A 25,191-nucleotide genomic window follows, 5' to 3' on the forward strand; every position below is an offset into this window, starting at 1 on the left:
AGTTTATTTACACGTTGTCGGTAGAATGTGCTTGAGATTTTATATAATGCCTAGTTAATTTATAAAGTGCCTTATTGAAAAGTGCACCAATAGATTAATTAACTCTGTAAAAACCATTTCCCAGACCGAACTGAACTTAAGGAGCAGCCCCGAGAGAGAATCTAATCCTTCTAATCAGAATTCCTACATCAACCAATTTAATGACAAAATATTGCACAAATTGACTGTTCTTCTTGCAGTCATTTCAGAAAATACCCAGGCATTACTAATAAACCCTAATTAATAGTCCACTTTGTGTAATTTTAAACGAATACTAAAATTTTTGGAAATTTGCTGAATTTTAGAAAATTAACTGGGGGCACGATTTCATACTCTGTGGATAAAAGAGATGTGTGTCTTAACAGAGAGATATACTAGGATGTGAATTTTCTGTTTGAATTCCCAAGAACGTATTATTGTAACAGAATGGAAAACGAACAGGTTTTTTTTTTTTTTCTATTTTATTTCTAAACAGTGATTAATAAAGATTGCTGGCGTATAAAGTAATTCAACGTTTGAGGATATCCTGAGAATGTAAATACAAATAAAAGAAAGAAAGAAGTGAAGAGGACGAGGAATACAATTAAAAGTATTTTCTCATTGAAAGGAAGTGACGCCACTTCTGGGAACAGTCATAGCACATACACAGGACGGACGCAACAACAGTGTGGTGGAGAGAGAGGGGAATATTATCTTGTCTACTAACTGGGTATAAAATAAGGATGTAAAGCCAACTCACACAAATGTAAAGGAAGGTTGGCTAAGAGTTATGTAAGTAGAGGATCTGCAGTCCAACTAAAATCTCCAAGGTCTTCTTTCTTTGTAGACAATGCTACAAATTAAATTGCTATTCTTTTATGACGAGCTGCTAATTAATAATTTACTATTGTTAATGAACAAAAGTTGGCAAGAACTTATAATATTTAATTTACTACTTACAAAAAAAAAAAAAATAACTTTTAGGCAAACTAAGGTAACTGTGGAGCTAACCAATCAACTAGCTAACTGATGACTAAACAGTGCTCCTAAGTATTCTTCGAAAGCCAACTTACCTCTAATGGTTTATTCAGTTTGGTGGAAAATTCATTACCAAAACTATTAATTTTCCCATTTTCAGTGAATAGTTAATAATGAAATTATTACTAAATTATGCAACATATTTTGGCGACCAATGATTTGTTAAGTAATTAACCATAAACTCCAGAACTAACATTAAAAATTAAACCAGAACTAAAACTCGGTTACTTAAAATTAAAAACTTTCCAAAAAACTTGTTTTATGAGGAAGATGAACAACTAAAGTAAGGAATCTAATCTTGCGATACACAAAGACATTACACGGGAATCAAAAATAGACTTCCACAGGAATTTACGTTCGGAAATAAAGATTCCATATAAATACATGTAGTGACCATATTGGCAAAAAATTAATAATAGTTATTTATTTAACAAGTGTGGAAAGTAGTACTTTTCCTCACGCGAGGCAGGGTTTGCACGTACGAGCGAGCGAAGCGAGGCGAGTGCAAGTGCAAATTGACGAGTGTGAGGAAAATACTTTACACTCGAGTTAAATATTATATTTTTTCTGCAACCATTAGGGTTATTAACTAAAAAAAAAAACTAAACAGGAATCACTAGAATCCATTTTAAATTTCTATAAGGTAACACTATAACCTTTTTAGCTGTTATAATTAAAAATATCTATTTATTAAAGTATTATTTTTATTTCTATATTCCTTTCAATTTTTATTTTATTTTTTTAATATTCGTTTTTTAAACTCACTAGTGAGGAAAGTAACACTAATAGGAATTTTTCCCCACTAGTGAGGGAAGTTGGGCATTACACAGCTGATTTTAATTGAGTAATGAGAACATTCCTACATGGTTGCAGAAAAAGGTTATTTATTTATTTAATTATTATTTTCAACTTTCTATTACTGTCTTTAAGTTTGTTTTCAAATCAATATTTTAAAAGTGAATTTAAATGGTAAATCAAATACTAAATCTTGTATATATTAATTCAAATAAACTTCTTACTTGATTACACAGGTTAAAAAAATAAAGCCGTCAATTCGGATTTAAAAAATAATTTTATGGTTATAAAATTAACTTATTTTTGTTTTAAAAGAAACAGGTCTCTAGTGAAATGCAAAACTTGTTTATTATTATTACAGTTGTTCAGAGAATAATACTGTAACAGTAAGGATATTTTTATCAGATATTGTTATGCAGCTGAAAAAGAAAAAACAATTGCCGAACAAAACGGAAAGTGTTCACTAAATTTGTTTTATTGTTTAAACATTACTAAAATTGAAGGTCACATTATTAGGAGGATTGTATTCCTTTTAAATATTTACTTTTCTTTTTATTTTTAAATACAGATATGTGTGTGTGTGTTTATGTTATATTGTTCTAAAAGAATTGTTTACTTTTAGAACACCTGCCTTTTCATTAGTTAGGTATAAATCAATATTGAGGAAGTGTCTTTTATAAAAATTAAATATCTTTTTTTTAATTGCAAAAAAATAATTGATTTTTATTATTTTATTTTTTTTAAATCTTAAAAGCTAATTGTTTTTGTAATGGTTTGATAAAGAATGGATAAAATTAGTCCTCAATTCTTTTCCCACTGCCAGTATCTAGAGGAACTGAGATAAAATTAGAAGATTAGAAGCGCGGCATTAACCCGTCCGACGTAACCTCAGCGGGGTACTGTATGGTCATCTCAGAGGTTTATTTCTTTTTATTTTTAAAACTTTTGCATACAATTTATCTTTATAATACATAATACGTTTGCAAAAAATGGTGTAGCTAATTCCAGAATATAAATATAATAATAATAATAATAATAATTGACAAGATAAATAAATAATTCAGCTGATTAGAAATTGGACTGTTGTGTAGACTCAGTTGCATAGTAGTTTTTAATTATTGTAAAATAGTCTTCAATTACATACAGTTCGAAACCTTGGCGTCAAGATTTTTATACTCTTCCAACCCCATCAAATTTTACCCAACACGATTATTCCCAAAATAATAAGTGATTGTGACACCTAAAAAAAGTTTGCGAAAAAGAATTGAAATCTGATTAATTGGAATTTATATCGATGTTGCTGGCATATCAGGAGGCACTGCCAACAATCGTGGTATTGGTTTTTTGTAGCTATTGATTAATATATGTTTAGCCATTGCACAAGTGCACGTTAGAGTTTACTTCGGCTAGACCCTGTTCTAAGACAGTGGAAGTGTTCAAATACTAGGAAATTCCTTTAGAGACAAGTTGGCAAGCTCTCTCTCTCTTCTTCGGCGTTCTCCGGCGTCTCCGCGAGTATCCCTGCCCTAGACTAACAACAGGAACAATATTCCACTTGTAATGCAAAAAATAGTACCTACAACATGCAAAATGTCTGCAAAGATAGTTGAATGGTGCAACTAGCTGGGTATAGCTAACCCAAAGACAAATACTAGAGGGCACTATACTTTGCAACCATATTCTTCTATATGCACTGAAAACTTTCAGGAGACACAATAGCTCTTTTAGGACGCCAGTAGATTTGGCTTATTTCCATTTTTTGCATTTCTGCATTACTATTTTTTCCAATTTCTAATACATGGAGATGGAGAGAAATAGAGAGCGCTGGCATTCCTTAAAAACATGTTTTTCGTACACTAGAAGACCTTCAAACAAGTATTTCCGGTTTATATGCAATTATTATTTATTGGTTTATTTTGGCTACAATAAAATAAACTACACTCTCTAAATAAATTATAAAGTTTTATTCCCTTCTTTTCAAAAAATATTTTTGCAAAGTTTTCTTACTGGTCACGAAGGCAATTACATATATCTTGTACCTCTATAAGACAAAGACACAAATATTTAACCTTGACAGTAAAAGAAATTTAAAGCTCTTTAGGAGTAGGACGCTTAGAAGATTAATAGTTGTAGATCTCAACGACAATTTGTAATAATAAAGATTTGCGCAGAAATAGTAAATTGGAAAACATTTCTGAAGCACGAATACAGTTCATAGAGACACGTCCTAATACTCGTAGACGCACTTTTATAAGGGTTCTATTCTATCAATTTGATATTCTTTATAAATAATTTAAAGATAAAAACTTATTTTTTAATATAAATTAAGCTTTAATTATTATTAATTATTGATAATGCGTTAATAATTATTTTATTTTATGGCGCAACAATAACTGAGGAAATTAGCGCATTCTGCTGCAGCTCTTTAGCACTGCGGATCGTGGTAGATGTTCTCTCATTCCTGAAGGCCAGCTGCACTTGAATCCGCAAAATATTGAAGGTTTTTTTGTTTTTTTTAAAAAAAGCAGGTATATGATTAAATAAATAGACCATACATTTTTAGGTGTTAAGAAAGGTAATTATTTAAATAAGATTCTAACTTCATGCATCTGAATGTCTACTGATGGATGAAATTGCAAATATCATTCGTTTCAAATTAAATATTAAAAATTATAACTGCAGCTATACTTCGTATTCAATCGAGTCGAAGTCATTTTAACAAAAGATTTCAAAAACGAAAGTTGCACATAATTCAAAACTTAGTATACCGTTTTGGTACCAAATTTCGCTTCAGGTACTCTAAGTTTTTGGGCAAAATTTATCAACAAGAAATGCGTCTTTAGCTTATTTGTTTAATAAATGACTTGAAAATGTTGAAATGACTACAAAGATATTATTTAAAATTATTTATACTATATTTACCCACCTAAATATCAATCAATTTTAATTAAGACGTTTTTACCAAGAAATAAAAATAAAATGAAAATTTTTAAGAAGCACTTCAGCAAAAGATAAAAGTTTTGTTGCCTACAAAATATCAGATCATTGATTTGAGATCAACTTTTTAAAGCATTGCTAGAATGTCGAATTTGAAGAAGATCTGTTAAGTGGTGGAAAAGCATCACTTTACAGAAAGATGTTTCTGAGTGTTCTACCCAAGTTCTGAATAGCTCCCATATTAATTAAACGTGCAATGCCCTAAGAGCCGTTCACTGCACAATTCGATTAACTCCATAAAACAAAAAAAGTGAAGAAATGCGACAAATTATGTACATAATTTTTTAAAATTCCGTTTCTAATATAAATTCAAAAAAATTTACAGTTATCATTCAGCGCCAACTACTGAATTCGAGTTGAATTATTGAATTGTTGAATTATTATTATTGAGCAAGGCTTCAAGGAATTTATTATTCAATGGCCAAAACACTTTTTGTCGTTTAATGGTGTTAATCTCTATTATTTGGGAAATTTATTATAAATATAAAAAGTTATGACTGAACCAAGTGCATTGATACTTAAATTCAAGTTATTCCCAAAAGAGGGGTCAATCGATTTGTGCAATGAACGGCTCATATTATTTGTAAAATATTTTTTTTTATTTGTAACTATTTTCAAGAACAAATTATTTGCGCGTTTTTGTTCAGAGGCGATAGATAACTCTATGTATCAATTGATAGATTGTAAGATACAATTACAAGGGATAAGTTGGTCTGGAGAGTGTTCACAGCATGAAAACCTCACTCGACCCCCTAACAAGCCGTATCCTATCATAACGATGTTAGTAGTTGTGTTTAGATATTTTTTGTCTACCTAAATAATGGTGGAGAAAAAAGCCACCCTCTATGGGGGAGACAACTAATTTACCAAAATAAATTAAACGCTTTGACATCAAGGTTTAAGTGAGGGGTGAACAGAGAGAGAGCAAAGAAAGGAATTAAACCCCCCCAAAAAAAGTAAATCTGGGGTAAATTTGAAAGGAACATATCTAAAGCCCCAGGTTGGTTTGTTGTCGTTAAGTTCACCCCAATATTGGGGTGCTTTTTTAGTTTCCTGCACTCTCATCTACTATCTCATTCTACTTTTTAAGAGAATTTGGTGAAAAACTGATACTTTTTCGCTTAAAAAAAAATAATAAAATAAAATAAAAGGGTTGTGGAAAGAAGGGTTGAACTTCGATGGTTAGTTGGAGTACGTGGTAGTAACCAGGTGCCTTGCTGTTACAACTAAGGTTGACGGCTTTCTAATATGGGATAGGAGAGATGGGAAGGGGGCAGATGTTTCCAGATTTGTGGAAACACCTTCCATTGTCTATTGACTTTGACGGCATATGTCGCAATATGCACTTGCATCTGTCTAGCGGGTAGATGGTTCATTGGTTCAATACAACGACGTTGCTGTTGTCCCTCTTTGCGATTTGCCTGGCAATCTTCAGAAGGGAGTTAATACAGAGGAAGCAGGCACGTATCTAAACACGCGTACCATGACCTCTTTCACACCTGGGCGCTACATATTTCTCCCTTATCTTGGTATCCCTTCGTATAACGACTTGACTCTTCATGTAATTAACTTTTTTTCTCTATTTGTACCTAAGCTTAAGGTACTTATATTCAAGTAAATACGTGCATTAACTCTCTTCTTGCTAATAAGCTACCTTTTTAAACCTGGCAAGAGTACACTTAAGTTTTAAAATGCAGTTTACAGAATTATTAAACCAGCAAATCTATTTTTGCTTGAAGAAGTAAACAAATCTTCCCAAATGAGGATGGAGGTAAGCATCTTCGATTTTCGCACAAGACTTAGCTCGATCCTCGTCACGTCACTTGTAACGCCCATGGATTGGCTAGTTCCATTACGAATTGCAACCAAGAGAAGTAAATATTCCATATATAAAAGCGTATGAAACCTTAAATTACCAATAGATTTATAACCTAGAAATTATATAACCCTTAAAAAACAAACAGTAAAACTTTCAATACTGTTATAACCATTCCAGGATATATATGGTGTTACTTTACGCGCGATTTGTGCGGGTACCACTATTCCATAGATATTTCCGAAATGGTTATGTGATTTCTATTGATGTCAAAGGCACCAGAATACTATGTCATGCTTTTTACTCTTTTTTATATTTTTTAGTGTAATTTTTTCATTAAAAAAAAAAAAATACTGTTATCCCTTCAATTTTTACTTTGATACTAGAAAAAAAGACAAAAAACTGGATTTATCGTCAAAAGCTGTGTCGGCCGTAAGGTCACAACAATGAAATCGACACGAGTAAATATGATGGGGGTTCTAGTAAAAGATTTCCCGACCCTAAAAATATATATATTTTTTCCAAGTTTAATTAAGAAAAGGGGAATGTACAGTAAGGGAAGAGTGTCTGCACGCGTGCCCAAACCTAAACATGGTCCCAAGCTGGGGTAACAGCAATGGATTATATCCAACATACGTCATCATACCTACACAGAATGGAGAAAAAGGGTTCCAGAATTTTGGAAACCCTTTTACTACAATAATCTAACATCTGGCAACTCTTAGATAAAAGCAAAAAGGGTTATTTATAAACTATTGTACTGTTATAGATCGGTTTTTGGGTAAGAAAATGTATAATATTGCACAATTGTATGAATGTTGTGCGCAGGCCGTACAAATAAACGTTTATTGCATCTGTATTGCATCTGTCTGTCCCTTTAAGATTAAACATTGCATCTGCTTATCACAGCCTCAAACAGATACTATTTGTTTATCTTGGTTTCTCCTGAATAACCTATACTCCAACATAATTAACGTTAGTATTCAGTTACGGACAGTGCTACGGAAGTGAACTCAGTAGAGAAACTGCAGCAATCTGGTCAGATCGTTCTCGCCATTTTCTCTTAGCAAAAGTTATTGAATTTAAAGAAAGCACTTAAAAAACAACAAAAAAAAACCAGAAAAAATCCAATGGCACTAATTTAAAGAATTTGGTTACAAATTTATTTTTTATTAAATATTTAATAAGCGCCATGTGAAGTGCACTGAAGTCGAAATGTTAAAAAACCAGTCAATGTTTATTTTGTACTGAACGATAAGGGATTAATATTTTGCATTATTTTAGGTAGAAGTGTGTAGTATTTTTCAGGGACCTCGCAAAAAAAAAAAGCTAGCAATGAGAATTTATAAAAATAATATTTTCGGGCTCTCGAGATCTCAAAACAGATATTTTGATAAAGAACATTTGACACCGATTGCCATATTTCCTCGTTGCTAAGAGTAGGTGCAGGTTGGATAATTTTCTATTGGAAATCTAGTCCACATCTCTCCACACTTTATTTAGAATATAAAGCAAACTTGTCAATAAAGTTGCACTATAAAATAAATACAACTTGAAAATAAATAAAGTCAGGTAGCGAACGGTCTGTCTTGGCGATTTATTTTATTTTTTTTTTTTACTGAATGTCGTCACTTTTGAAAGAAAGTGGATTTACCTTAATTCCATATTAAGCTGGGTAATCTAAACACTCTTACCTAAAAGATGCAGAATGTCATAATTTAGAACAACCTTACGTCGATTCAAACGCATTCAAGATTTTACAGCTACAGCTTTACCACTAACTACATAATCTCATCTTTTATTAATTCATTGCCCCTTCCTAACCTCTTGCAGTATCATTTACGCTCTTACAATTTTACAACATTAGTCTTAACATTACAGTTCTCACAATGTTTCTTTCGATTTTACCAATTAAATTACTTTTTTTTTTTTTTTTTAAATTAATTGGAAGTGCATTGGTGATCGTAATGTTTAGTGGAACAGAACATGCAATGTTCTTACCGCTGTAAGAACGTGCTTACGGCTGTAAGTGAACAAGAATTGAACAGTTAAGTAGTAGGGGACACAGATATAATTCTCCTAGCAGTAAGAAAAGAAAAGGCAGTCTGTCTATCTTCCCTCAACCAAGAAAACACGAAAAATAGTTCCAAAGAGAAAAACTAACTACCGATCAGACATCGTGGACAGAGGTGGCTAAATAATTCCACATGAACCCCATCAATGCTGAAAGTGAAGCAAGCAAGATAAACTACTGTGTTTCCTTGATGTCGAAAAACTTGTTATTGTAGATTGCTATCCACTTAAAAGGTTACTGTTATTCAGAGTTATTCTTCTAGAATACTGTACTTTAAAGTTTAGTGTTTTACAATGGTCTAAGAATTAACATTTCTTCCCTTCATATAATCTCGTCAAATATCTCAACAACAAAACTTAAACAAAGCGCTTAGCAGGCAGAGGATTCATTTAAAACTAACCGCGCGTGCGTACTAGGATGTAAATAAAATTAAAAAATTCCATGGACAGTTTCCTTATTTATCTAATAAGGTTATCGAATAATTAATGAGGGAATATTTTATAAAATAATTACATCACAATTAACATTAATTAATTAATTTTAAATATAATTATTTGGGCAATAATGTGAAAACAACAGTAATTTTGACTGATGTTTGGTTAATTCATTGATGATAGATGAATTATTTATAAATTGCCAGAACAGTTAGTTTCTGCTAGAAGCCGAAATTGGTGTTATTCTTTTTGAAGGGCTGAACATTTTTCAATGCTGAAAATGAAGTAAGCAAGATAGTTTCTCTTTTATGTCGAAAAACTTCTCATTGTAGATTTCTATATCCACTTAAAAGAAAAACTGATTCTAAGTAATTGGTGAACCATTTCGGTATTTCGATACAGACGTTAAGGTATCCCAAATTTGTCGCATATGTGAGTTTAAGTTAGATCACTTTTTAAAAATAATAAGAAATATCCAAAACTGAACAGGTAAAATAAGTGGTTTTAAATCGATGGCTGAATCCTCTACTTTTACGCATCAAGCTTCAAATTCTACTCAATAACAAAATTCAAATTTGGCCAAAGTTTTGCCTGGCTTTCTGAAAGATAAAATACTTAAATGAGTAAATAAAATTTAGCCTAAAATAGTAAATAATATTTACAAGCTTTAAAAAATAAATAAATAAAAATAATAAAGTTTTATGGTTTTCAAACATGGATGGGCGACACAATGTGGTATTACCTGTATTAGATGCAGTATAGGATGCAATTAATGCTGCAGCATGATGTTGACTGAGGATACCGTGTAGCAAGGCTTTATTAGGCTCTTGGGGTTCCCGTTTTACGTACGTTTCACTTTTAATATACGCCTGTGGTGCGGTCGCGGGCACGGCTGTATCCACTGTAACAAATAAATTTAAAAAATTAATATTGCAGTTTTCTAGTGGATGTTACTTGACAGAAGGGGGTTTACATACACAAACAAATTAATACCTAAATGTAGATCTAAAAGGGGATTTCATGTTTTACAAAAAATATAGTTTTAGCCTTCAAGGAGGAATTGGATTACCTAAAAATCCATGCGGAAAAGTACTTTCAAAAAGGGATTTTTGATGCCAGCTTCCCCGGACCTCCAAGTGATTATGTTTTTCTAAGAGTTTTCGACTTTCATTCACCACACCCAAAACTGAAAATACTTGTCCAAACAAAGACCAATTTTTTTTTTTTAAATTCACTTTTTTACTCACTCATAGGAAGTTCGTAATGAGTATTTAGGTCGAACACTCGAATTTGAGCATTAGACAAGATCGAAAGAGAAAATAAACATGTCTTCTTTCTCAGATTAATTTCAATTTTAGTTTGTTTTTCTTAGAAGAAAAGAGGACAGCGCTGTTAGTGGACAGCTCACAATCTATCCATTTCACTTGGCAACGCTCCAGTATTTCAGTCTAAATCGGGGTTATTTTCATTTTTATATAATGCTCACATTTTGCATCTGTTCAAAAAAAATAAATTGCTCCAAACTATTTTCATTGGCTTCATTAATTTTAAATTTTGCGAATAGTATTTTCCTCGAGAGTTCTAAGTTAATGAAATCTCTCGTACTAAATACTTTGGGTCTATTAAGAATTAATCTCTCTCTATAAGGCGCAGTTTTTTCAAAATAGATATAAAAAAAAATTGATCCAAAAATAGTGCAATCTTTTAGGATCTAAGAGAAAGTAAAATTGAGAAAAGAAGGCCCCGGTATGTTGAGAAAGAAGAGATGAGGAGAAGGTGGACGGCCTAAGGACAATCGCGCACCTCCACAATACCCACAATGGTAACAATGGGCCGCGCCACAATACAAGCTCCTTCGCTCCTTTGTCCACATCCTTCCACTACTCACCAACTGTAAAAAAACAACAAGAAGTAGAAAACCATCTTTCAATCCTTTTCTTCCTTGTTCCTTCAAGCAAGATCACCTCCTAAGATTATTACACCAGATTCCATCAAGTAATCCCTACTTCAACCTAACTCCCATCAAAGTAATCTCTACTTCAACCAAACTCAAACTGTGAATAACTTTAATCCGTATATTTCTAGACTGAAAAAAGTTATTGTTAGAAGAACATATGGGATACTTATTTTTTTGCCCAAAAGTAACAATAATTCCAGACTGCTAAAAAAAAAAAGAAGGTATTTAATCCATGATAAATAGGATTTCATTCTGTCATATTGTTGGCAATAGCTGTTATAGAGGGTGGTAGCCGGAGGTAAGCGCATATTTCCACTAAACTTCTTTCTACTCATCCCTTAATGGGTCGGAGAAGCTTTTTTATTTATTTTTTTTTGTTATCAGGTCGCTGTCTCTGGGGGGACCGAGCCCAACAGGCAGAGGGGCATACTGCAGAACTCGCAAAAAATACTTCCACCAACCCTCAGCTTTGTCTGCGCCCCCTGAGTATGGTAGAATGTCGGGCGAAACGGCTGAGTCAAGTGTACCTCCAGCGTATCCCTTGTTCATCCTACACCCACACTGTGTCTAAGTAGAGGAGATTCCCATCATTTCAGCAAGACTTAACACTCTCACTAATGGTTGACGAATTCTCCTTTCATTTTTTTTTTACTTCTGAGCTTGTTTTTTTTTCTGTTTCTAGAAAAAAAATCAATCGCTTTTTGTTAATTTTACACTTTTAGCAACAATTCAATTCATTTTTGTTTCTTTTACCTCAGAAATTTCTTCCTAATTATGGCCGACAAGATTATAAAGTTGAAAAAGAAAAAATGGCGACTATTGTATAACAGCCACCTTCCAGCAAATATTGACTAACTCTAACTGAACCAGTATTGTTGAATTTGACATTTTAAAAAGAGCCATTGGACAACATATAGCAGCTCTCTAAACTGAGTCTTGAATCTACATTGATGGATTCTCTGATGGCAGCTAAATAGGAAGTTCTAGTATTTACTAATCACTATTCCTTTAATGATTTACTTTTATTAATATTCCGGGAGTTAAGTAATGCCTATTTTTTTCAGGCGAGTTTTACGTCCGACTACCAAGGCGACTAGCAGACGTACTTTACTGTAAATACCTTTTATTAACCAATAACCATTAAATAATATCCAAGGTCTAGAACGAGAAAACCCAGTACCACAATACAATTTAGCTTAGCGGGCTTCACCTCTAACCGTTCGGCTACCGAGGCGCCTCATTCAGAAAGTTCCGGGCATAGATTTCCTGTAGAATCTGGCAACTTCAACATGGCGTAATATTTCTTATTTAGCTTTAAGACTGTACAATGTAAACTTTAAAATGGCCGCAGAGAATGGCAGACAGCAATGATGTGAGATATTTCAAAGCACGCGGCTAGCGATGATAAAGAAGTGTAAGTTTCTTGAATCCTCAACCTTAGGGACAGCTAGTGCTGAGAGATTGTTCCAGATCGTGCAAAACAGTTCCCATTCTAAATACACACAATTGACCTTGTCTATACAGTAATATATAAATCCAGTTTTTATATAATAATTTTTTTTTGCATTTCTTTTAAAAATTTAGTCTTTTAACGTAAAAGGTTTTTCGTTTTCGGCTTTTTAATTTGAAATATCCAGATTAGATAAAAAAAACGCAGCTATGTAGAATAAGCGAATAAGCGAGCGAAATGGAGTTGATTATAAACTAAATGAAAATGACAGACCAAACTAATGCAACTTCAAAACTATCCAGATCTTCAACCAAACAAAAATACATTTTTCCATAACTAAACCCAAAATCAAACGAAATCCTGATTTTTTTTTTAGTTTTTGCGAGTGATGTTCCAAAACATTCGCACCCTAAACGTCGGACAATTATGCACTTCCGAGAACAAATTAATTTTAAACACACTGAGCAATAGAAGGAACTAGCTGTATCTAAAAGAGGCGTGTAAGTGAATATAAATAGGTTTAAAGTGGTGGAAAACTTAGAAAACCGTTATAGAAAACCATCGAAGAAGAAAACCCCCAAAAGAGAAAATTTAATAGAAAAACACAACTATTTTCCCAATAAATTTCCTGCCAAATGTAAAGAAGCAAAAAGTAGAAGAAAAAAAGAATTGAAAGAGTGTTTAAAGTAGAGAAAAGTGGAAAGTGAAGTTAGGCTTGCATAAAAACCTAACAGTATTGTAAAGATTACTTCGGGCCAAAAGTTTTCCCGTTAAAGGGTTGTAAATTTTCTTGGGTTCAAACATTTCTATATATATTCATATAGTTTCTATAAATAATATAATGCAGAAGAAGGAATACAAAAGAAAAAAAAAATTGGCTTCTACACAAAGTTTACAGCATACAACATATGCATACAAATACATTTTTATGTATTGTATGGTGAAGAACGTGAAAGTAGGTCTGTACGCCCCACCAGAGCGGAGGAAATGCCGAAGGAAGGGAGAAAGCTTGTAACCGGTGACGAAATCTCAACGTGTATATTATGGTTTCCTTGGCCTAGTCAGTTGTCCTCAATACACACTCGAATCCACTTTATATGTTATCCTCTACTACTGCCAATATTTTTATAAATGATTCTTTTTTTTTAATTTAATTTAATAAATGCTTTTATATTTTCAATAAATTTAGAAACTACAGATTCATTTCCATAAAATAACGATTTGTATAGTTTTTAATGATTAAGTTGGCCACAAATAAGATTAAAATTATCATTTTTTTACTTTCCCTTAACATAACAGGAAAGAGAAAGTACAGCAATTTTGAGCAAAGTTTTGATTCAGAGTTATAACTTGAGCAATCAGTTTTTGAGGTGCTTCTGAGTCCCCAAAAAAAGAAGAAGTGATTTTTACATATTATTCTGTCATAGCGAAGTATCGGGGTTTCAACATAACTCAATAAACGCAGGAAGATCCCCAAAATTTGATATCCGGTTTTAGATGCAACCAATCAGAGGCAAAGCTTTTCGTCTAAATCAGCCATCCGGATGTTTCACTTTACTAAAAACAAGTTTTCCTTTTTTTTTTCGGAAATGGCGCCTATAATACAAGTAGTTTATAGCTTTTTTTAAAAAATGTCTCGGAATATTTCGATTAAAGACATTACTTGGAGTGGGAGGTGGTTAAATTATTGCCTTAAGTGCTTTTCCCTTAATCTGAAGACCGACTACTAACTAAATAACAGAAATTCTACATTTAAAGAAAAATGGTAGAATCGAAAATCTCATTTCAATGGACAGATAGATGTTTATAGTTTTTATAGCGATCTCTTTTTTCCAATATGGTTTCCCTAATTAAACACTAAATTTGAGCTGAATATAATCCGAACAAGTAGAAGTTAACAAATGTTTAGTAGAAATTGTCAATTTCAAGAGAATTTAGTAAGAAAATGCAGAGCAAGTGTTCAAACCAGATCCTTTCATTTTTCCGGGCAGATGTTTGTGACGAAATATTTCTATGACTTTGCTTCCAGGATAATTGTAAAATTCAGGCATCTCACCGCACTTTGGTTTATTAAAAACCAGAGTTCATCTTGAAAACCAAGGTTCTAAACAGGAATGGTAATACTTTTATTTCACAAAGTTAGTGCAAAACCGAGACGCGTTTTTTTAAAGATGGAATTTTCCAAAACATTTAGAATCCCTCGTATACCTTGAAAAATCCTTTCTATTAGGAATTATGATGACTTTTCATGAAAACAGGATACATTACCGTGAAATATCCTTAAGCGAATTATCCCAGTTAATTATTTCAAACAAGTACTAGAATAAAATACTTGCAATATTTTCTTAAACTCAATTAGTATAGTTGAACTATACTAGTCTTTATACTTACACGCTAATACTCTTCAATATAATTTAAATTCACAATAGAAGATTTCGAGGAACACTTGGCTACCCTGCTCTATTCCAGAATCTACTAATAATTTATTTCCAAAAAAAAAAGTTTCACTCAAGAGTGATTAGAAGGAATTAACTGAGTGGTCAGCGTTCAGGATTCCCACTCGGAGAGTCTGGAGTTTGGGTTCAAATCCACCTGCAGGCTCTCGTACTAGAAGCTTCTTTCAGTTCACTGACCTGTGATGTACAGTGGTTGTCTGCAACGAGGTCGGTAGTGCACTAAAAAAAGCTCCGGGCTCCAAATGAGGGTGACAAATCTTTTTATTGTAGCTAACCGCAATACAAGGAAACCCCAGTGCTTATCATGAAATCTACGGAGGAAACACATTTAGTAAAATATTATTTTTCTTATTGTTACAACGCAGAATTTTATTTACACTCTATTAATAGAGGTTAATAGGTAGGTAAAACTTATTAAAGGATCTCTTCTGGTGCCTAAATATCAATTACAACTTTCTGCGTTTTTCGCTTCTAAATATATTGATCTCAGCGAAAACTCCACTGTGATAACCTGATACGAATGCACGGTTATCTTTCTCCAACTCGAGAATACGAGAAGAAATTAAACATTTTTTTATTGATTAAATGACCAATTTTCTTTTTATGATACAAATTTGAATATTTGGGAGTTAGAATTAAGAGGAATGTGCACCAAAGGGGACTGACAGGGAATCGTGTGATGTTATCGGAAGTTGGTCCAATGTGCTCGTTAGTACACTATTACCAACATTGAAACACTAAAATTATTCCTTCAAAACTTGTCTGCTACCAAATTACTAAGATCTTTGTGATGTTATCCCAAATATACTTGCTGACTCAATACGGTAATATAAGTGAAGTCAAAATGTTTGCATTAAACATCGCTGATGATGGATGAAAACAGGATACAAGAAATAAGCGTGCTACGATGGATGTAATCGAAGAGATTATTCAGCAATGCGGAAATAACTACATTTTCAAATTACTAAGAGGCTACCACTAGAAGGAAATACCATAATTTTTGACAAAGTTTTCCCTAATAAGTATTATTAATGTTTTATTTATAAACTTTCGAAAATAATTGTCTTGACTAATAATATTATGTATAAAGCAGATAAGAAAATTATGTGGACTTTTTAAAAAAAAAAAAAAAAAAAAAATGGAAACACACCATTTCTGTCTATGGACACTTAAACGAAATGTACAAGGTGAAAGTGGGAATAAAATCAATAGAGTAACCGCTCGGTCTGCCACTTTGTGAATATTACAATAGTGTTCGCGGTCTGTGGCCCAGATACATGCCACTCGGTGGCCTAGTAATTTAGATTTCTTCAAATAAGGAATGTACGCACTAAAACAGGACGAACGATATTCAGCGAATAAGATATGACACGTTGGGCGCTCCTTAAAATAATTTTTCTACGGTGAGGGATGCAAACAAAACATTAAAAGTAGAAATTAACAAAAGTGCTCTTCACAAAATACGAAATGTTCTTCCTGGCTAAAGCTTGCCTTGTATAAATAAAACTAATCTTACCGCAACGAACAAATGGTAGATATTTCTGGACAAAGCTCTGCGTGTCGCCCTTGAGAGCGCAGTGGTCAATACGATACTAGCAAATCCACAGAGAACTGGAAGAATACATACTCAAAGACTTCACAGACAAGACTGCCCACACATTCTTTGTGTAGTTGTAGAAAGAAGCGAGACAGTAGTACCTACCTCGACAGAAAACTGACCAACTATGATTTAAATTAAACTGCCAAAGGACATATCCCATTTAATGACCCAATTAGTTGAATAAATATTGAATATGCTTTAGTTATTTTGTAATGCAGAAATATTGCCGGGTAAATAAAGGTATTTTTCCTATCATAGAAGATCAACATTTCTTACCATCTTCTGTTTTGGGGACTAGATGAAGAAACTAAAGCAACTAGTTAAAAAAGCATAAATAAGCTTTTTCACATTGTGATATTATCGCAAATATGTGCTTTGGAATTTTCTATGGATGAAAAATTTGATTGCAAGCAAAAAATATTATTGAATAAGTTTTAATTAAGAATAATTACGTAAAATGCAAAAGCAGCAAATTCACTTTCAATTTTTAAACAACAGTAGATCCTATACACTTTCCTCCAATCGCAAGCTGATTTCAGTGAGGTTTACTGAAGAGTTCTAAGAAAGGCCCTTCGACTGCTACACTTCAATGAGGCTGAAATGTTTAGCTAAAATTTGGAGTTTGAAGTAAAATCGACTGGCAGGACGTGCGAAAGAAGAGATTATTATTATTATAAGGCAACTGCTGACCTTATAAGTTTGAAAACTGCATTTAAGAGAAAATTATACGACGTTTCGAAAAATCTGTTTGAACTTGGCCAGAATTTCACTTAAATAGAATAAAATAAATAATAATCAGAAAAATTACAATTTTATTTAGATTAATTCCGCAGGATCCATCCCAGTAATTGAACAAAATAAATAAATAAATAAATTATGTAACATTTTGGACGAAGCTAACTTGACCTTGGAAAATATATTTTACTTTGAAAAGCTACAAAACTGCGGTGTTACAACACTCTATTAACTATTTCTGACCGCCACTTACGTAATTGAAGTAAGCGGCTACTAATTTTGGTTTAAATTATCAAATTATAAATAAAAATTTAAATAAAATTAGCCCCAAATACCAGCAAGTTTCTCAAATTCAATTGACAACTTTTACACCAAAGTCGTGTCTTGAGGAACTTTTAGATCATCAAGAGGAAGAGATTTGATGCAATCAAATGATATGTACTCGTCTTATTAAAAAATTAAAAAAAATAAATAAATAAAAATAAACCAATAGTAGCACAAATATTAAAGAACAAAATGAAAATTTGTTCAATTATATTTTGGGATCTTACTGAACAAAATTTCAAAAACAAAACACGTAATAAAATTTAGGAATAAAAAACATAAAATTAGTCAATACTTTTTAAATCATTCTAATAAAGTTCCAACCTACGGATGAACGTTTCGAGTTAGATCAAGATCCGGTAGGAAATCGGGCTAACTAAAAAGATTAGTTAGACACTTCTAGGCTAGGATATTAATTATAATAGAGGCGATAATATTTTTGTTATTATCTATTATCTAAGTGAAATTACTGCTCGCTAATAAAAGAAAAACAAGAAGGGTTAAAATAGAAGACACAATAAGCTAAGTGTGCTTAATACAAGGCGGGAAAGCCTGCATCTACTATGTAGACAAACATATTATGCTTAGAAAGACAGCTTCCATTGTTTATTGACCTGTACAGAGTTATCTCCCAGCGCTTTCCAATTTTTAAAGGTGTTCAAGAAAGAAGAAGAAAACAAAAATTATATTTTATAAACGTATATTTTCTATACATTATAATAGAAGTGGCTCATCGTTTTAGAAATTTGCTTTTTTTTAAAAAAAAAAAATCTACAAAGAGGACGGTGAAAATGGATAGCAGTTCCGGATGACATACGGTATAGAGGAGATATTTTCTACCGTGTTTATAACGAACAGGATATCTACAAGGAGATTATGGTAATTAAAAGAGACAATTAGAGTGAAAAGAGGAAATTCAAAAAGATGTGTGTGAAATAAAAGAAAAACCACTGTGTGAAAAAGAAAAAGTGAAAAAGGAAAACCTGGCAGACCAGTTATCTAGAAAAGAATTTCGCGTTGCAAAAAGAAAAATATCTCCTTCAAAGACTTGTTTCAATTTTGATTCTTTTAAATCACACATTTGCCGGAGGTAAAGTTTTTTAACCATAAAATTTCATAACTTACATAAATTATATCGAATCCTCTGAAATCTTTAATACTGTGAAATGTACAAATGAGAAAAATGGCATTTCGACCATGTATCTTAATTAGAGCTTTCCTGAATGACAAATGGGGCTGATCCTCCACTTTTACTTTCTCATATTTCTAGTAACTAAGTATTTTAATCGCACAGATTATCGATTTTGAATTTTCCTCCAAGATATATCCATGAGATATAGAGGTAGTTAATACTAACTGGTCTATCTCTGTGGGTAACCAAGTACCTCAAATACCGTAAAGTTTATATTACGCTTAGGTGTCACAATCAGGTTTTGATCAAAAGCGGTCCATCGGAAATATCGCTTCGATAGATTGCCAATGATTGAGTGCCAGGCAGACAAATAGATTTTTTGGTATTTTAATATGTCCTTGAAAAACGGCTTCTACATTTGATTTAAATTTTTTTTGTGAAATGACTAACAAATTAATAATAACTTTTATTTGAGAATTTTTTTTCGCGTTATTTTATTAATAGCACTTTTGGCTAAGAGAGAGGCTTTTTTTAAAAAGTTTACATTTTAAAATAATTTACGGTTTTACAAACTGTACATACGATAATTTTGGTAAGAATTAAAAATGGCCCAAATATTTGAAGTTACAACAAAAAATTTGAGTTAGAACCTTGATGACGTAGTAAGAGAAATTCATGCCAGTGATGAGACCACTTATGTTTTCTCACAGAAAAAGCTTTCTCAATACCTCCTAATGTGAACAGTACAAGAAAGTGAAGAATCGTTTACTCTGACTGTACTGAAAGTAACAGTAAAATTAGCATATTGTACCTGAACAAAAAACAAAACACCATTTTGTAAGTAGAAAAACTAATGGAAAACATTTTCCTTTTTCATTATTATGGAAGAGAAAGTGAAGGTTAGATGGAATTTTAGTTAGAAACAGTTAGAAGAATGGATAAGTTCGTAGTAGCGGCTTGGCCCAGAATTGTAAATCTTCCAAAACTAGACAGCGGATGGCCCAACACTAGGTCAGTATGTTGGATCCTTTCACTGAAGTACATGTCAAACATGACAATAAATTTGAGAGAACAATTTGGTACTAGTCTTTAAGCAAACTATTAAATATGTCAACTATTTTTTTTTTTTTTTTTTTTTTGTAAACAGGTCACGCTCAATTCTATTATTCCCCAAAAATTGTTCAAAATAAAACAGTAATAAAAAGTGACATATTGATAATTTGTTCTCCCTAAAAATATTAAACGATACTCTCTAAATATTAATAGAAATGTCGGGAAACAAGGATGATTTTTTTAAATTTAAAATTGTTTAATATTAGAAACAGTTTTTGTGCAGGCAGTACAGGATTATTTATTACTTCAGCCATGAGGAAAAGTGGATTGTTAGTAAGGAAAGATTGTGTAAAATGAAATGCTTTAATAAAACCTTAATAGCTATGTTTGCATAGTAATTACATCCATTTTAAGTTACATAAAACAGAATGGTTAATTGAAAGGAAACACATTCGCACAACCATCTTACACTCACGAGAGCAAGCTGGAAAAAATAATAATCTGCGAATTTGTTTTTTGATGTTTAGAATAGAATAGAATAGAAAATAAATTTATTATTATGGGACATACAGTAAAAGCTCCTTATTCGCGCTTCCTTCATTCGCGTTTTCACTATTCGCGGATTAAAAAAATGCGACCCAATTCCTATATTCGCGGAAGTACACTATGATAATAAAAGGATTCCAATAGGTATCCAACCCAATATCCTTTGTAAATGCCGTCAAATGGACTAATAAAAAAAGTAAAATAGATCTTATTACAACTTTGCCTAAAGTATGTTGTTAAATGATATCGCCGAGGACTTTGACATAAGCCGTCCTTCGCCGCGATCGGTGTTTTTGAGAATGTAAACGCACAGAATGAAAGCAATTGTTCGAGATCCAGCAATAGAAAAAATGGAAGTGGCGTTGCCATTATGGATAGAAGACCGCAATCAAAAAAGGGTGCCCCTGAGTGGTCCAATTGTCCGGGTGAAGTATCTTTACGCTCATTTTAAAGAACCTGATGGTAGTTGTAGTGGCAAGTTCAAACTTTGACTGCAAACAAAAGCTTTTAAAAACTGCCAAGCAAGAGAAAATTACAAAATTCTTCAAACCATTGCCTAAGCCTTAAGATAATTAATCAAAATGTTCAAAAACTTCAATTAAATTGATTTTTATATATTTGTTTTTTTTTTATTTTGTCACCTAGGAACGTATCCCCTATAATCCCATATAAATTACCATTCCTTATTCACGGTTTCTGTATTCGCGGCATATTTATGGAACATATACCCCGCGAATAAAGAGCTTTTACTGTACTACATTTAAAGCAAATCTTTTTCTTCTACCAACTGAAAATGGAGGAGAGAGATCAGAATTCTTCTACAAACTTCACAAGACCATTTGGTGCACAAAAACCAGCATAATTGTGGTTAGCTTTTAAGGTTTAAACAAAATCAAACAATTATTTCCTAATAAATCAGTGATTGTTGCCTAAAAACAAGAACTTGATGATACTGTATGTTCATTGTAACATGCAATCCTAAAACGAAGTTTCAGTTATACTATACTCATTCAACCGGAAATACTCCTTTCCACAAGAAGAAAATAGTACCTAGTTCCGTTGCTCAACCCGCCCGTACAGCCCCTCGTTTAAAGCAGGATTATATTCTTTTTTTCAACAAAGTGTGAGCCGAGCTACTATGGAATGATTCGTGTCTACCATCGAGGTGACTTAGAGATTTTTATTGCAAATGATTTTATATTTTTTAGACGTCATTGACATTCATTTGGAACAAGTACCAAAATAATTTAAATTATCTTTAAAATAAAATTAAAAAAAACAAATAAATCTATTTTAAAATAGAGAGATTAAATAAAAGTATGCAAATTGCATCTTTTGGTACTTTTCCGTTAGCCGGGCGCAAATGTCGCCAATTGTGAACCAAACGCGAGCCAAGTCAACGGAAAAAAGTCGAAAACGTTCAACTATAAACAAATATTAATTAATAGTAAGCAAAACAAGTTCAACTATAAACAAATATTAATGAATTGTAAAGAAAACAGTTTTACCCAATACTGTTTTTCGCTTGCGCCCGGCTAACGGAAAAGTACCCATCTTTTGCTGCAAGAGGAAATCTTGTAAATTTTTTGTTGCATTACCTCTACCTTGTCTTTTATTTCATTTTAAACTCAGAAATATAAAAATTTAATTCGTTAGAATATTTCATGGTTCCTAGGGAAATATTTTTACCATTACCAACCACTTCAGGTAAAAATAAGTGCCACATTTTCCCAGTTACGAGTTTTCTGCGTAAACATCCGCATTAAGCCACTCTGAGTCCTTAATTAAAAAAAAAATATTAAAAAAAAAAAATACAAATTTGGTGCGTGTTTGCCAGCGGAGTATCAGATCAACATGACTCTAAAAACGAAAAATCACCGGCAGAAGAATTTTGACTTCCTGTCTAGTCACCAACATCGAGACCCCTATTAAAGCTTCTAAAAGAAGAAATTTAGCAATACAGGAAGTGCCTCCTACTAAATTGTACAAATTAGTGGTTCAACAACTTTTTTTGGGCTAAATTTTTTTGGGAGGGAAATTCGATGGGCACTTTTAGGCGGGTAGAGTGTTAGGCTTTCCTCTAATCCATGGATTTATAGGACAAAAATTAAATTTTAATTATTGTACTAAATATAAAAATTCCTAATTATAAGAAAATAGGACAAGCGAATTACTATACTTATACGGATTTTTTTTTTAAATATATTTTTAGTTTTTAAGCGAACATAAAATTGAAATCAACTACTTAATAGCACCAATTGTAAGTTACAAGTAAGTAATATTTACACTTTTTTTAAATTTTTTATAATAGTTTTACAAGATGTAGAATCTGGCATCTTTTCTCTGAAAGAAAACTTTAATTAGGGATGGACTTGCTTACTTTTTTGTATTATTTTTATTTTTTTGGAGTTCTGTTCGGCTGTGATTTCTGTGTTTGATACGGAATGACTTTAAAGAGAGTATCAGAGTTTTAAGGGTAAATTTGCCGTTCATAATGTTCTTGTGTACGGCTTTCTGTTTGTATAATTTCTAATGAATGAATGAAAATAAATTTATTATCCTGGGTCTCTTTAGAATAAAAAAATACATACCCAGTTTGGATCTCCTACTGGTTTGGACTGTATTTAAGATATTTAAAAAACTATAAAAATAAGCTATTTACAAAAATAAGAATTAAAATTAAGGAAATAAATGCTTTCAAGTATAATTTCGGAGGAGGTTGAGTAGAAAGGAGATAATTGAACAGAAGAGATTTAAAGATGGAAAGGGTAGGAGGCGGACAGATGACGGTAAGGAGGTTCCACCTTTGTATGACGTGCCTTATTTCCGGTATGTAACAACGTCATTGCTCGGTTGGTATTTGATAAGGTGATTGCGTAAGTTGAGATTTGTATTTCTTTATATTTTCAACTAAATAGTAATAAATGATACTTCCTCAGTTGACCTTCACTAAAGAGTATCAGCTCTATTTGTTATATTACGAGGTCTGTAAATTAAGTAATGAGACTGATTTTTTAAATTTTTTTTATTCAAAAAGAATTACAATTCTATTTTGTCACCTTTAAAATAACTTGTTCTTGAAGTTTGGTCTCACACGAATGACCCTTTTTCGAAGTTTTTCAAGAACCTCTCGGTAAAAGTGTTGATTGACCGTTTGACCTTGAGGTAGAAACTCTTTGTGGACGAGACCAAACATCAAGAACAAGTGGGTGTTGCATCACGTTTAATGCTCCTTGTCACACAGCAATTTTCAATAAACGAGTTTTTGGCCAGTAAAAACATTCCTGTGGCTCCTCAGTTTCCTTATTCGCCTGACTTGAGTCCTAGTGACTTTTTTCCCTTCCCGAAGTTTTTAAAATCACCTCAAGGGAACTCATTTTGGGACAGTCGAAAACATTCAAACGGCTGTAACCGACCAGCTGAAGGCTATTCCAGTATCGGAGTTCGAGCACTACTATGAGGAGTGGAAGAAACGCCTCCAGCACGTGTGGCTTCAGAAGGAAGTTATTTTGAAGGTGACAATATAGAATTGTAATTCTTTTTGAATAAAAAAATTTAAAAAATCAGTCTCATTACTTAATTTACAGACCTCGTATGTTAAAAAATACTATTGTAAGACTAAATGTAAATTACTGCTAGATAACATGGCGTGATGAGGTTTAGAACAATGTGTACAATAAATTAATGAAGAAAACAAAACATTTTTAAGAAAGAGAGGGTTCCTTAAAATAGATAGAAGTAAGCAATTACAGCTAATTCATTTGAATATACGAGTATAAGAGAGTTTGATATTACTTCTTCTTTTTTTAAAGTGAAACCAGTTGGACTGCGCCATATATGGAAAGTATTTCTTGTCGGAGTTTTCCTCATCTTTTTTAAAAAAAATATAATTAACAAGATTATAACGTGATTAAATTAGTAAAGAAATATGAAAGCTTAACGAGGTTAGTGAAATTGATTGTTTGTTTACCATTTAGTTATTAAGAATGATATCGAGAGTGGTATGTATATCTTGGATTCCCCCCCTCCTTAGATTGTGACGTAAATCTGGTAAGTATGTCAGGAGGTCGGCACTTGGTGAAAGTATAGCCAGGAAATGCAACAGCCTCCCCGTCAGAGAGAGTAACTGCTACCAACACACACACTCACCGAGCTATCTTCCACTTGTTCGCCACTTCAGCCCCACCAAACGAATCGATCTTCCAAACCAGAGGAGAAACTGAAAACTCTCCTCTAGGCAATTAGTAGAAAGTAGGTCCCAACAATTACACTTCCTCCGCCTCTACTTTTTATTTTAAAGGAAAATAACTCTCCCAATGGCCTTATTTTCACTTTATCTACACACTCGGCTTGAGCTTTTAGCCAACTTGATTTTCTGCTTCTTCTAATTAGCCAACAGGCTGCCATACACACGCACACTCTTATATTGTTTACGCATGCGTATTACTGCACTCTCTCTCTTCCTAACTACTACATATACACAAGTTTCTTGTAGTCACCATTCACATGTGACTAATAAGATAAACGAATCATCGACATAATTTATTTAAACTAAACAAAAAACTTTTGCCTTCTTTTTAAACTATCATACAAATAATCCACAATTTCGTATCTTTGAAAGTGGTTATTAATTTATTGAATACGATATATATATTTTTTTAACTTTATTAAATTTACAACTGCCTATTGGCAACAAGTAAATATGATAACGTATGTATTTACACAAAATTACATGTAGCGTTGATAGTCTGATTGCTAAAGTAGAA

General features: G+C 32.5%; 1 protein-coding gene across 6 annotated transcripts in view; it reads right to left on the minus strand.

Moving 5' to 3' along the window:
- Nucleotides 1-25,191, minus strand: part of Eip74EF (Ecdysone-induced protein E74) — a 539,076-nt gene that overhangs the window by 30,292 nt on the left and 483,593 nt on the right. For all 6 annotated transcript variants that reach the window (XM_074138086.1, XM_074138095.1, XM_074138052.1 and 3 more), the window contains one exon: nucleotides 9,915-10,073. In XM_074138086.1, coding sequence (XP_073994187.1) covers nucleotides 9,915-10,073 — 159 coding nt within the window. The remainder of the gene's footprint in view (nucleotides 1-9,914; nucleotides 10,074-25,191) is intronic.

Source organism: Rhodnius prolixus, unplaced genomic scaffold, assembly GCF_049639745.1.
Source record: "Rhodnius prolixus isolate KJV_2025 unplaced genomic scaffold, Rpr scaffold_1, whole genome shotgun sequence".
NCBI lineage: Eukaryota > Metazoa > Arthropoda > Insecta > Hemiptera > Reduviidae > Rhodnius > Rhodnius prolixus.